The 13,603-nt window shown below is 49.5% G+C and overlaps 2 protein-coding genes across 3 annotated transcripts in view; one reads left to right on the top strand and one right to left on the bottom strand.

Moving 5' to 3' along the window:
* M6PR (mannose-6-phosphate receptor, cation dependent) overlaps window positions 1–7,235 on the bottom strand; it is a 44,251-nt gene extending 37,016 nt beyond the window's left edge. Inside the window, exon 1 of the mRNA XM_085894497.1 lies at window positions 6,872–7,235. Coding sequence (XP_085750623.1) covers window positions 6,872–7,020 — 149 coding nt within the window. The 5' untranslated portion in view covers window positions 7,021–7,235. The remainder of the gene's footprint in view (window positions 1–6,871) is intronic.
* LDLRAD2 (low density lipoprotein receptor class A domain containing 2) overlaps window positions 1–13,603 on the top strand; it is an 814,009-nt gene that overhangs the window by 611,073 nt on the left and 189,333 nt on the right. The gene's annotated exons all lie outside the window — the stretch shown is intronic.

Below are 13,603 nucleotides of genomic sequence, written 5' to 3'. Positions count from 1 at the left end.
AATGCTTTTTATCAGAGATAGGCACACACCCAACCTATCCACCAAGTTTAGTCCAAATCCGTCCAGAACTTTTTGACATATCCTGTTCACTGACAAACAGACGTGGGTGAAAACAGAACTCCATCCACCTTTGGTGGTGTCGGTAACTACAGGCTTCATAGAACACCTTACCCTGCACAGTCTGGAGAAACAAGTCTTGAAAAACAAGGGGTCTGTGAGCAGAAAATTTGATTGGTCGTGATGATGTAAAATGCAGCAATATTTTGTCCAAGTACGACTAAACGGAAGGGTTCAATTTAAATAAAATAAAGATATTAACGGTTGTAGAAAAAAATATATATATACAACTCTGAAAGTTTACCGCATTGATGCAGCGTCTTTGACACCACTTTATCGAACACGTTATGTTCGTTCTTCATGACTGTTGTTTGTGTCCTTTGTAATGTCCTTAAAAACAGTAAGTTTCCTGTTTGGAATGATTTTCAATTTTGTTTAGCTGCCAGACAGGTAGGCAGAGTAAATATATTATCTCACCTATCTGCACATATGTCTTACTTTCTCATTTAATTGTTCACTCTCCCTCTTCTCTTTCTTTATTCCCTTGATGGTTATGACCAATTGTTCTCCTGCAAGTGCAGTCGCTCTTCCATGAGCCTCGCTCTTGTAAAAAATAAAAATATATAAAAAGCCAGGGGAGGGTGAAGAGGTGGGTCAAGCTCAGATAGATCACATACCATCATGTGCCGCAAAATAAAAATGATGATATGAAGGTTTAACAAACTTGGTTAAAACGTTACAGCTATTCATTATTAAAATCAATGCAACTCCATCTCTTCTCGATCTGATTTTGACCAATTTCCCTGAAAATATCTGCTGTGATTCCTCAGTTTTAATGGGTTCATCTGACCACTTGCTTGTCAAAGTGGACATCTCTCTGGCTGTTATTAGAGAACCACCTCAGTGCCGCAGAGTCTGGCATTTCACTCAGGCCGATTGGCAGGGTCTTCAAGCAGCCATCAAACTTCCAGACTGGTCTCCCAATCGCTACTTTCTCCAACATCAACTAATCCTGGAAATTCTTTAAAAGAAATTTGCTCCTCTCTCATACATCGATTTATCCAATCTCGTCTTCAGTTGTCGTACCTACCATTCCACTCACCCATGGTACACTGAAGCTTGTGGTGAGGCAGTTGTCCTGAAACAACTTGCCTTTGCCTGATGGAAGGCTAATCCAACTGAAGGCAATCTCAGTTCCTTCCACAAAACTCAGAACAAGTATGCATCTACCCTCAGGAGAGCCAGAAAGCAACATTTTTCTAATCTCAAGTCTGATCTCTCAAACCTGTTTCTCACCTCCAAATCCTGAATGCATCTCGTTAAGTCCGTTTCTGGTGTTTATTCCCCCTCCATCCCCTCCCTTACCTCAAATGGCCGCACATCTGATACTGCATGTGAAAAGGCTTAATGCCGAAACTCTGTGTTTGCTTCTAAATCTTGTTTCCAAAATCGATGCTTTCTGAACCCACCTTACCAGTCACACCAAGCTGTTCCTGGATTCTGTGTCCTTTTCTCCCGACAAGGTGGAGATTTTGCTGTCAAACCTCGACTCGCATTCTGCAACTGGTCCAGACGGCATCAGCCCACGTGTCTTCAAAGCCTGCTCTTCTGCTCTTGCTCACCCTCTCTCTGTTATATTCACCCTCTCATTTGCTCAAGGTCATCTGCCATCTGCTTGGAAATCAGCAAACATCACTGCCGTGCAAAAACAGATCCCTGCAACTACAGACCAATCAGCCTTCTCCCAATCATCAGCAAGGTTATGGAATCCATCATCGCTTCAGACATTAAATCCTTCCTCTTCTCCAATGGCTTGATTTCCGATCATCAATTTAGTTTCAGACCAGGCCACTCTACCCTGGACTTGATGCTCCTACTTTCCCAACAATGGATGGAAGTCCTCAATGCCAGAATTTAGATCAGAGCCATATCCCGAGACATATCGAGTGCTTTTGACATGGTCTGGCACCCTGCCCTGCTCACCAAACTCCCTACCTTTGGTATCCAAGGCCATCTCCACTCATGGCTCGCAGACTTCCTCTCCTGTCGCAGTCAACGTGTGACCCTTAATAGAATTCTCTCATCCACTCTTCCTGTCCAGGCTGGAGTTCCTCAAGGCAGCGTTCTGGGCCCTGTTCTTTTTCTGATTTTCATCAATCGTCTCTCCGACTCTCTGGAAAATACTCTTTGCTAATGACTCCACCCTCTGCCACACCATCTGTCATGCCTCAGACCGGCAAGCAGCAGGTTATTCGCTCTCTGTAGATCTGGGTAAAAATCACAAGCTGGCCGAACATGTGGAACACGTCTTTCAACCCTGACAAATCTCACACTCTCACTATGTCTCTTCGAAAGGACTATCTGTATCCCCCCCCCCACTCCCACTTCTCCATCTACCTCCTCAACAATCTTCTTCAAGAAGTCCTTTCATTCAAGCTTCTGGGTCTCACCAACTGCCATGATCCTTCCTGGGAAAGCCACATTTCCAAGCTGACCCTCAAAGCCAGTCACCAATTGGGAATCCTCCGTCGTGCAAAGTCCTTCCTTGGCACAACTGAGCTCCTGACCACATACAACGCTTTTGTCCACAGCCTAATGGAGTACTCCCTTCCCTCTGGCCTGGTGCAACCGCCTCTCACCTTTATCGGCTTCACGCTGTGGAAACCAAGGCATTTAGGATCAATGGTATCTTCCACGGTGAGGCTGTCTTTGGGCCTCCCATTCTTTCAACGGAGGCAGGTCGGTGGTCTTTCTGTCTTCGACCGTCTCTTCTCCAGCATCGCGTAGGGATCCAGGGATACCTGACTCGATTACGTCAACAAGGCTCTGCATGTTATTGTCACTGGCTACTGCGGTTCGAACCCTGTCCCATGTTACAGATTTGAGGCTGAGTGAAGCGAGGGAGGACATAGCAGACGTGGGAACACACCCGTTGGAGGTTTCTGGTGCTGATCTACGTAAGCCACCCAGGAGGTTTTTGGAATGCGTCAGGATGAAGGGCGTGGAATCAATGGCCGCCATATCATCAGTGAGGGTCAGTTTCACAGGCTCTCCAGTAGGGTGGCGTGAGATGCAGTCTATGGCACGATGTCTAATCCCCGGCACATGGACCATCCGGAACCTGTATCGCAGGGTCTTCTCCTTTAAGTTCCTAAGGCGAGCGTTCGAGATATCCCATAGACTTCGATCATTCAAGATTTTGAGCAGAGGTTTGTGGTCGACAGCGATTATGAGTTCTTCACATCCAGAACAAGTATCTGGCCTGATCTCGGGCGTCAGCAACTGCAAGGGCCTCACCCTCAACTGGTGCATAACGTGATTCAGCAGGGTGGATGAATCTGCTGCCCACGAGCGTGATTTTCCATCCTGTGTGACAACAGAAGGGCTTTATGTTGGTGCAGGTACAGTGTTTCTGCAGTAGCCAGAAGCCAATGCCAGTCTTGGACCACTCTGTAGCGAGGAACGTGGGCTTGCTGGGGTCGAATATCCGGACACCCTCCTCAATCTCACTGGCGATGACAGCTTTAAACTCTTCAAATGCATCCTGGAGGTGCTCATCCCACTTAAACGGTGTTCTGGGTTTAAGTAGTTGTCGGAACAGCAATATCTTCTCAGCCATACTGAAAGCGCAAGACACTTGATTGACAAGTCCAAACCAAGAACGTACATCTGTGATGTCCTTGGGTGTTGGGAAATCGAGGATTGCGCACAGGTATTTCCTGCAAGGACGGACACTAATAGGAGTTATTTCGAACCCAGCAAATTCCACTATATCTTCACCAAACACAAACTTGTCAGGGTTCAGGATGATTTCATTCTATCCACAGGTGTCAAGCCACTGAACAGCCTCGAAGAAACTGTCTGCCAGCGAGTCAGACCATAGCAAGACGTCATCAACGCATTTGGTTTTATTGGGGACGTCAGACACGATCTCGTCATAACGCCTTGTATATCCATCGCCAGATGCAATATACCCTTGATGGGCTGTTTTGTAGCGGTATCTACCCCAGGGTGTGATGAAGGTGGTCAGGTGTCAGTCTTCTCTGCAGATGGGTACGCTATGGTATCCGTTCCATGCCTCAAAGACAGTCTTCTTCTTACCGTTCGCAACCGATCTAGCCGAATGAAAGGGTGATGGCGTGTGATGTGTTTCCCGTGTAGCATGGGCGTTGAGGGCCTGGAAATCAACAGTGCAGCGTGGCTGGCCATTCTTCTTTGGACAGACAACCATTCTATGGCACCAGGTGACGGGTTCACCAATGGGGACTGGCTCAAGTACACCCAACTGTACATCGTGGTCTAGCCCAGCTTTGACCGCATCCCACCAGTGTAGTGGGACTGGTACCGGTGTATGGTGTGCCACTGGTTCAGCATTAGGATCTACAATCAGTTTCATGGGCAGGCCATCCATTATAGGCAATGTTTGATGCTCCTCGATGTTAAATGTGCTTGACTTATAGTATTCACGGAGATACTGTTGTAGATGCAGGCGATTTGCATCAGTTGCGGGGAAAGGCAGCTTTGTCGGGGGTGATGGGGGTCGACGACGCTGAGGGCAATGGCACGCTGTGGTGGGGTCTTCCTGTAAAACTGCTGTTGCGTCCGACTGTTGTACTGTCAGTTCTATACCAATCTTGGGGAAGCTATCCGGGATGATGTCAAGGGCGGCACAGGCTTCTCTGCTGATGAAGAGCTTGTCAGAGCTATCTGTGACATAGGTCATTTGCCTAGTTTCAACGGCCTGAGCCCGTTCGTCTTTGCCTGACAAGCGGAGTACAGTGGCCCCAAGAATATTGATGCCTCCATTGTTGGCAGTGTGCATTCTCATGGTTACTGGGATGAGGTCAGATTTGCACAAGCCAAGGCGGTGGATGACCTTTATACCAGCAAGGCAACTCTGGCACCCTGTGTCTGCCATCGCGGGGACATGGCAAGTCATGGTCAGAGTGGAAAGGTCAAAGTCAAGGGCTGCGTAGTCTTCGTGCATGATTTTGACAGTTGCATTAACAAATGGTTGAGGTTTTGAACTCTTCCTGATCCATGTATTGGAGAGTTTGTCATAAACATGGTGGTCAAGGGTGATTGAATGCTCACAGTGTGACAGACCCAAATTAATAACGTTATCAAACTCATTACATTCATGCCCACATATGTTAGGAGTTTCATTCAACTGTTGTGCTGATACATGAACAGTACATAGGGTATCAAACACAGCATTTTCATTGTTATTAGAAGAGGCACTCGTGCGTTTAGGTTTGTTCCTACTGCGACATACACTCTCCATGTAATTATCGCGATTGCAATGCCCACGTCTGTGACCGTATGCCGCACATTCTGTCTTGCGAACGTGGGCTGGGGCGCTCATTCCCGTGTCCCTTTTTTCCACAGTAGAAGCATGGGTCGTGTCTGTCCTTGATGGTTACTTGCTTGGCCTTTTGATATGCGCTGCTAGCTGCTTCCACCGAGTGTGTGTCCAGTAGTGTAGATGCTGACCGTTTGCCAGATTATTTAGCTTCAATTAATTGGAAGACATCCTCCAGGGTCATGTCCTGTTTGTCACCAAGGAGGTCAAGCTGGATCTCAGGGTCGGCAATTCCTCGTGTAAGAACATCACGCATGATCGCTTGTGTGTAGTTAACTTCAGCGTCACACCTAGGGCATTTGATTAGGAATTTGCATATTTCCGCTTGACCACGTAGGCGGGCCCCAAAGCTGCGCACCGTTTCATCACGTTCTTGACGCATATCATGTAATGTCACTCTGGCCACCATAGTGTTCTCTTCGTGAACAGCAAGTTTTTTAATGGCTGCCATTACCACCTCTATGGGTTTGTTTGAAAGGCTACCACCTGTCGATCTGGCCAGATCCTTGCGCAGGGGTTCGTCACAGCACTCTAGTAACTGCAGCACTTTATCGCGGCCAGTGACTTTGGTTGCATCGACGTATTCAGACCATCGTGACTCGAAGTAAGCCCACTCTTCACTGGAGCCAGCGGCGACGATTGTGGGCCTTTTGACTTTTTCAGCCTTGGCGGCATGTCCAGGGGCATGAATGGGACTGCAGGCAGTGATGAGTACGGCCACGATAGGAGGATCGAGGTCTTCAGTGGTGTAGTCACAACAGCGATTGGGCATTGTGGCCTTGGTCGAGCGAGGTTGGAGACCGTGTTCATAAATAAGACTGTAGTTCTCTTTGTTTAATCCAGTTGGCGATTTATTGCAACTTCAACAATGATTAAGAATCCTCTCAGGTGGTTACGGGCGAGAGACCCCGAGGCGGTTACGGGCGAGAGACCCCGAGGCGGTTACGGGCGAGAGACCCCGAGGCGGTTACGGGCGAGAGACCCCGAGGCGGTTACGGGCGAGAGACCCCGAGGCGGTTACGGGCGAGACCCCGAGGCGGTTACGGGCGAGAGACCCCGAGGCGGTTACGGGCGAGAGACCCCGAGGCGGTTACGGGCGAGAGACCCCGAGGCGGTTACGGGCGAGAGACCCCGAGGCGGTTACGGGCGAGAGACCCCGAGGCGGTTACGGGCGAGAGACCCCGAGGCGGTTACGGGCGAGAGACCCCGAGGCGGTTACGGGCGAGAGACCCCGGGGCGGTTACGGGCGAGAGACCCCGAGGTGGTTACGGGCGAGAGACCCCGAGGTGGTTACGGGAGGCACACTACAAAAATCACTTCTCATACCCATTCAGCAAAGCAGACCTGCATGTAATACCAACCACAACCGAATCGCCATTCCGTCCACACCGCTACGTGTGACACGAACACCCACGACACGGTGACCAATCTCAGAGGCCGACCACCCCGTACCGTCGACCGAAGAGCGGCTCCAGACGTTTCAAGGCGTTCGTCTGATTGGGGGACGACATATCCACCGTGCATTTCGAATCCCCAGCACAAAAAACCAGCAGCGGAGAAAGATAAAGCAACTGCAGCCGGAAGAGACCTGGAAACGCCATCGCGGCCTCTGAGGAACGAGAAACAAACAGGAGGTGTCGATATGAGGGAAGGAGGGAGAAAAAGGAGAGAAAGGGGAAATCGAAGTGGAGAACGGGTTGGGTTACGGCAGATGAGGGAAAGGGAAGGGAAGTGAAATGGAATAGCGAGAGGTCGACACTGGGCGATGATCATATGATTTGAAACACGTGATACTTTGTCATGTTGTCAGTTGATCAACGACGTTTAATGTTCTTTCCATCGATAAATGGGAAAACAAGCTTCACGCGGGAAATATCTCAAAACGTCTGTTTTTCAACCACTTTCATTTGGAAACGATTGGTGTAGACTAGTAAGTTTATTTTTACACACTCAACCAATACACCGCCTCATTGGTTCGCCTTTAAAATACAAATAGTATTGTGGATAAACCGAACAAGTAATAAATAATAAAACTAAATTACATAAACAGAAACACGTTAGGCATATATGTCGGAGTTTATGAAGGAATAGATCGCCATTAGTTATAAGTACTAAATGTGAATTGCCCTCCCCTTTCCTCCTCCCTCCTTCCCTCCCCTCCACTCACCTCCCCTCCCCTTTCCTCCCCTTTCCTCCCCTTTCCTCCCCTTTCCTCCCCTTTCCTCCTTCCTCCTTCCTCCCTCCCCCCTCCCCTCCCCTTTCCTCCCCTCCACTCACCTCTTCTCCCCTCCCTCCACTCACCTCCCCTCCACTCACCTCCCCTCACCTCACCTCCCTTTCCACCTCCCTCCCCTCCACTCACCTCCTCTCCCCTCCCCTTTCCTCCTCCCTCCCTCCCCTCCACTCACCTCCTCTCCCCACCCCTCCCCTTTCCTCCTTCCTTCTTCCTCCTTCCTCCTTCCTCCTTCCTCCTTCCTCCTTCCTCCTTCCTCCTTCCTCCCTCCCTCCCCTCACCTCCACTCCCCTCCCTCCCCTCCCCTCCACTCACCTCCTCTCCCCCTCCACTCCCCTCACCTCCACTCACTTCCACACCCCTCCCTCCTCTCCCCTCCACTCCCCTCCACTCCCCTCCACTCCCCTCACCTCCCTCACCTCCTCTCCCCTCCACTCCCCTCACCTCCTCTCCCTCCTCTCCCCTCCATTCCCCTCCACTCCCCTTAACTCCTCTCCCCTCCACTCCCCTCACCTCCTCTCCCTCCACTCCCTCCCCTCCTCTCCCCTCCACTCCCCTCACCTCCTCTCCCTCCACTCCCCTCCCCTCCACTCCCCTCCCCTCCACTCCCCTCCCCTCCACTCCCCTCCCCTCACCTCCCTCCAGGATAAAAAATGAAACTCCAGAATGATATCCATCTTGTGGAGTAATGGCCACAGACTGGGGTTTTAAGCTCTCAGGCAACAAATCCAAGTTCATCATATTTTCCCACAATTAAAGGATTGACAACATAGTGATGGTCGTTCATGGTACTTCCCTCAAACCATCTTCTGAAGTGTCATTCTTGGGAGTCATCTTTGATGAGGGGTTAACCAGGACTCCTGACTGGTAAAGTGATAAAGGCATCAATTGATTACGTTGTCTTTCTGGTACCGAGTGGGGAGCACATTGTTATGGTCTTCTCCTATTATATAAAACTCTTATTCCTTCTCATCTGGGTTATGGTGGCCTGGTCCTTGAGGATATCTCCATGAGCAATCAAAAAAAAAAACTGGAGATTGACCAGTCTAAAGCCATCCGTGTGTGTTTTGGTCCTTTTACCAGTTCTCCTGTTTCTGCCCTTCTGGTGGAAGCGGGCGAGATGCCCTCGTCTTTCCATTGGGAATTTTTGAAAATGAAATATTGGGAGAGAGTCACCTCATCTGGGGATAACCATCCTGGTAAAGCCATATTTACAAACTGTTGGGAATATCTAAAGCTTGACGGGAACTCCACTTCCCCGCCTTTCGGCCTTGCATGGAAAACGACTGCTAAGGAAATGGGGTTGGATTCCCTTCCGGTCAACCCCCATCATATAATTTGTATCTGCGCCATTATGTTGTTCTGTCCTCCGTGTCTGTGTGGGCACGGGGTTTCCGTGCAGGGGCCATTCTGGGCGAGCATGGTTTTGGCCCAGTCAGGCACCTTGTGTGATTAGTGATATTAAAGTTGATTTCAACCACATCAAGATTGGTGTTTTCGCCGTGGTGCTCCGCTGGGGTGAGTGAACCCCAATCGCACCTCACAAGAAGGTGAGCGGCCAACCAGCTCGTTCTGTAGCTGTGTCATAAACATCATCTGTGCAACGTGGCAGTCGTCAAAATGGTCACCACACACCGTGCACCAAAGCAGTGGTCACTCAGCAAGAGTGAAACGGTGAACTCATTTGAATGTTGGAGACACAATTTCCTTTATATTTTGTCACTCGATCCCAATTTTTGCTCCCTTCCTCACTGAGGGCGTCACCTGGGAGAAGAAGAGCAGAGCGTTCCCTCTTCGTGGACTTGTGGACGATGGTGAGGATGTCCCCGGTGTGCAGTGTCGCACTGCCCGACAGAAAGTCACCGTACTGGAACTTATGCTGGGTCAGATTGCAAACTACTGCCCTGTGATGTCCCGCAACACCATAGTCCAAAACTCCACCTCCGTAGTCAACATATGGCAGTCGATTCGACAACATTTTGGATTCCAGTCGACAGGCGCACACTTCATTGACTTTGCAGCGATACGCCATAACCCCGAAGAGCGCCATGAAGACTTGTACCAACACCTGATGGCGTTTGTGGAAGATACCTTGCTTCGACGAGATGGCAGCATCTCCCACCATAACCAGGTGATCACTGAAGATGAGGAGTTATCCCCCTCGCTGGAGAACTTTATTGTGCTCACTTGGCTTCGCCTTGTCCACAGTGGACTCCCCGGACTCGTCAAACAACGCTATGGAACCGAGCTCAGGTCTCGCACCTTCGCCTCCATAAAACCGGAGATATCCCAGGTGCTTGACTCACTATTAGATGAGCTCCATGCTGCTGAAGATGCAAAGTCATTGCGTACTGTAACGTCTCGATTACAAGCCTCCCGCCCGGCATCATTCCCATCGTCAAAACCCCGTCAAGTCCTTTCGGGGACTCGTTCCAACAACCTTACGAAGTCCTGTCCCCTCTGCAAACAAGTACGCCGTACCGATTACAGTCATTTCCTCAGTGGATGTCCTTTCCTCCCTGAACGAGATCGTCGCTACATTGCAAGAGCACGCCAAGTGGCTGACATACCTGAAGAGTAAGACGACCAGCCTGGAGGTATAACATGTGCCCATGGAGATAAGGTAGTTAGTAACACATTTTATAGAAGCGGCCACTACCCTGAGTGTCCAGATTCACCAGTCTCCCTATCTCGACACCTTCCACGGTCACCACACAACCCGAGTCACCAATGACAGCGGTGCCACGGGAAACCTGATTCGTGAGACAACTGTAAGAAATTTAGGAACCAAGATTCAGAAGAGTGAGCAGTCCGCTCGTCAGGCTGATGGATCGTCTCCTCTTCAAATTGTTGGTGAGACCAGACTGACACTGACACGTGATGGAAGAGAATTTCAGTTCAAGGGCCTGGTCTTCAAAAATCTTGACGTGGAGGTACTGGTGGGAACGCCTTTCATGGAGTCTAATGACATCTCAATCCGCCCTGCGAAGCACCAAGTTATCCTGGGTGATGGCACCACGTGTGTGTACAGGTCTCAGGGAAGGAGCCTTGATCGCCATGTAGTATGCCGAGCTCATGTACCACGTGCTCCACCCCACACAACTACTCTGTGGCCCGGAAAGTTTATCGAAATGGTCCACCCAAATGACATGTCGAGTAGTGACTCAGTGTTCGCACTCGAACCTCACATGGATGCCCCCAAGTGCAAGGTCACTGCGACCAAGTGAGTTCTGGCCCCCTCCCAGTATCATCCGTAGCATCAGCAGAAAGGTTCGGATCCCCAATTTAACCAACGAACCACGAGTTCTCAAATGTCAGGAGTAGTTTTGCGAAATCCGCCCTGTGTACATACCTGAGTACACCAAAGAAAACCCAGGTGGTTATACCGGACCAGCTCCCGCAAAGCAAAACGCACACTCACGTCATCCTCAGGACACGCTACGACTGTGACCCTCGACCCTGACAACATATTCGCTCCCGACAAACAATCAAAGTTTTGTGCCCTGCTTGAATTGAAGAGTATGATGAAGTGTTTGACCCAGTGTTCCAAGGCTACAATGGCGCTGCAGGCCCCTTTGAGGCTGTTGTTAACACGGGCCCTGTTCAGCCTCCACAACGTAAAGGCCGTCCACCACAATATGCGCATGACAAGCTGTGTGAATTACAACACAAGTTTGATGACCTGGAAAAACTTGGAGTCTTTGTTCACCCTGAGGACATGGGGATTACTGTGGAATATCTGAATCCCTCATTCTTGATCAAGAAGCCCAGTGGCGGTTTTCACTTAGTCACGGCCTTTGTTGATGTGGTCCGGTACAGTAAGCTCCAACCCTCTCTTATGCCAAACGTAGATTCCATCCTGCGCAAAATTTCTCAGTGGAAGTATCTAATTACTACTGACCTTACGAGTGCCTTTTACAAAATTCCATTATACCACCAGTCCATGAAGTACTGCGGTGTAGCCACACCCTTCCATGGAATACGTGTGTATACCAGATCTGCTATGGGAATGCCTGGATCAGAGACGGCACTCGGAGAACTCATGTGCCACGTCCTTGGTGATCTCTTGGAGAAGGCGACCATCGCTAAACTCGCTGACGACCTCTATTGCGGTGGGGACACAATGGACGAGCTCCTCTAATACTGGAGAATGGTTTTACATGCTCTGTGTAAATTCCAACTCCGCCTCTCTGCTATGAAAACAGTTATATGTCCTAAGAGCACCACCATCTTAGGATGGATCTGGTCTCGTGGTACTATCCAGGCCAGCCCACATCGTGTGGCTACACTCTCTACTTGTTCAGCTCCTGAGAAGGTCAGGGGAATGAGATCCTTTATCGGGGCATATAAGGTTCTCGCTCGTGTTATCCCCAACTGCTCCATTCTCTTATCCCCCTTGGATGATGCTGTGGCCGGATGCCAATCACTGGACAGAGTTGTGTGGACTGATGAGTTGCATGCTGCCTTCCAGAGAGCCCGAGGTGCTCTTACTTCGACCCATTCAGTTACTCTTCCTCGTCCTAGTGATCAGCTATGGATTGTGACAGATGGTTCCGTAAAAAAACACAGTATCTGATCGACTCTGTACATCACGCGCAATGGAAGACCTCACCTTGCGGGTTTCTTTAGCACAAAGTTACGCGGGCGCCAACCTACCTAGTTGCCATGTGAGGTGGAGGCCCTTTCCATCACTGCATCGGTTAAACACTTCAGTCCTTTCATTATCGAAAGTCGAAACATCATGCATCCATCCTCACCGATAGCAAGCCATGCGTACAAGCTTATGAGAAGCTCCGTCGTGGTGAGTTGTCCCCTATGAGTTGTCTTCACCCACCAACAGTGCTGGATCCTTGCCAATCCCTATCAGCCAAGTACTAGATCCTGGTTCTGGTACATCGCTGAAACTTAACACCCATGGACCTGATTGCTCCCAATCTATTGAGACCATCCTTGACACCTGTGTGGATCATCCAACAGTGTCCCCAACTGGCTGTACACCAAGACGCTCCAACCATCTGCGCTACCAGCCCAAACACTTCAAGGATTATATTTTGGATGCTGAGAACCATATTGTGGTCACAATGCTCACATAAATACTGTCATGGGGCAGAATAATCCCCGAGACCAGAGGGCAGTCGACCCAGTGATGGTCTCAGCATACCTGACTATGAGGGCATGATTTCTGTGACCTCCCACATGTTAAGTGACCATTTAAGTATTTTTGTTTAAGCTTACGTCCTCTTTACTTCCCCAGTATTTGTTGCCAGTTACTGTCACCAACTTTTGTTATACATAACACCGAGAATGATAGTAGATGGATAAGCGTGAAAACGAAAGAAAAAGATGAAGAAAAAAAAGTGGTTACGCCATTAGGTTGTTCTTCCCTCCATGTTTGTGTGGGCACGGGATTACCATGCAGGGGCCATTCCGGGAGAGCATGGTTTTGGCCCCGTCGGGCACGTTGTGTGATGAGTGATATTAAAGTTGTTTTCAACCTCATCAAGATTGGTGTTTTGGCCGTGGTGCTCCGCTGGGGAATCCCGTTAACCTTTGTGGCGCTGGGCCCCCCGGACCCCTGATGAGTTTGTCAATTCAATTTGGAGTCAATCATTGCATGTATATACAGGTGGCTCCAAAGAACCTTCTCTTGGAAGGACATCCGCTGCAATATGCATCCCTGATTTCAGGGTGGTCAGGGCATTTCGGCGAAGGAATCATCTCTCGGTCTTCTTGACCGAACTATTTGCCAGAGTTCTGGGTCTGGAATGGATAATTGAGTTTAATCCTCTCATTGTGGTTATCCTCTCTGATTGACTCTCCATGTGAAAGGCGTTGGAATCCTTACAGGATGGTTGTAGGAATGACTTGGTGCTTCAAGTTTGGCATTTGGTTAATATTGTTACGGATCTGGAAGCCTTGTGCACACAGACAGACAGCAGTCCCGAAGCTTA

Source organism: Eptatretus burgeri, chromosome 9 (assembly GCF_056783735.1).
Source record: "Eptatretus burgeri isolate ZD-2024b chromosome 9, Ebu_testis_v1, whole genome shotgun sequence".
In the NCBI taxonomy this organism is placed as follows: domain Eukaryota; kingdom Metazoa; phylum Chordata; class Myxini; order Myxiniformes; family Myxinidae; genus Eptatretus; species Eptatretus burgeri.
The sequence above is the reverse complement of the archived record's forward strand: the minus strand, read 5'-3'. Positions and strand labels throughout refer to the sequence as shown.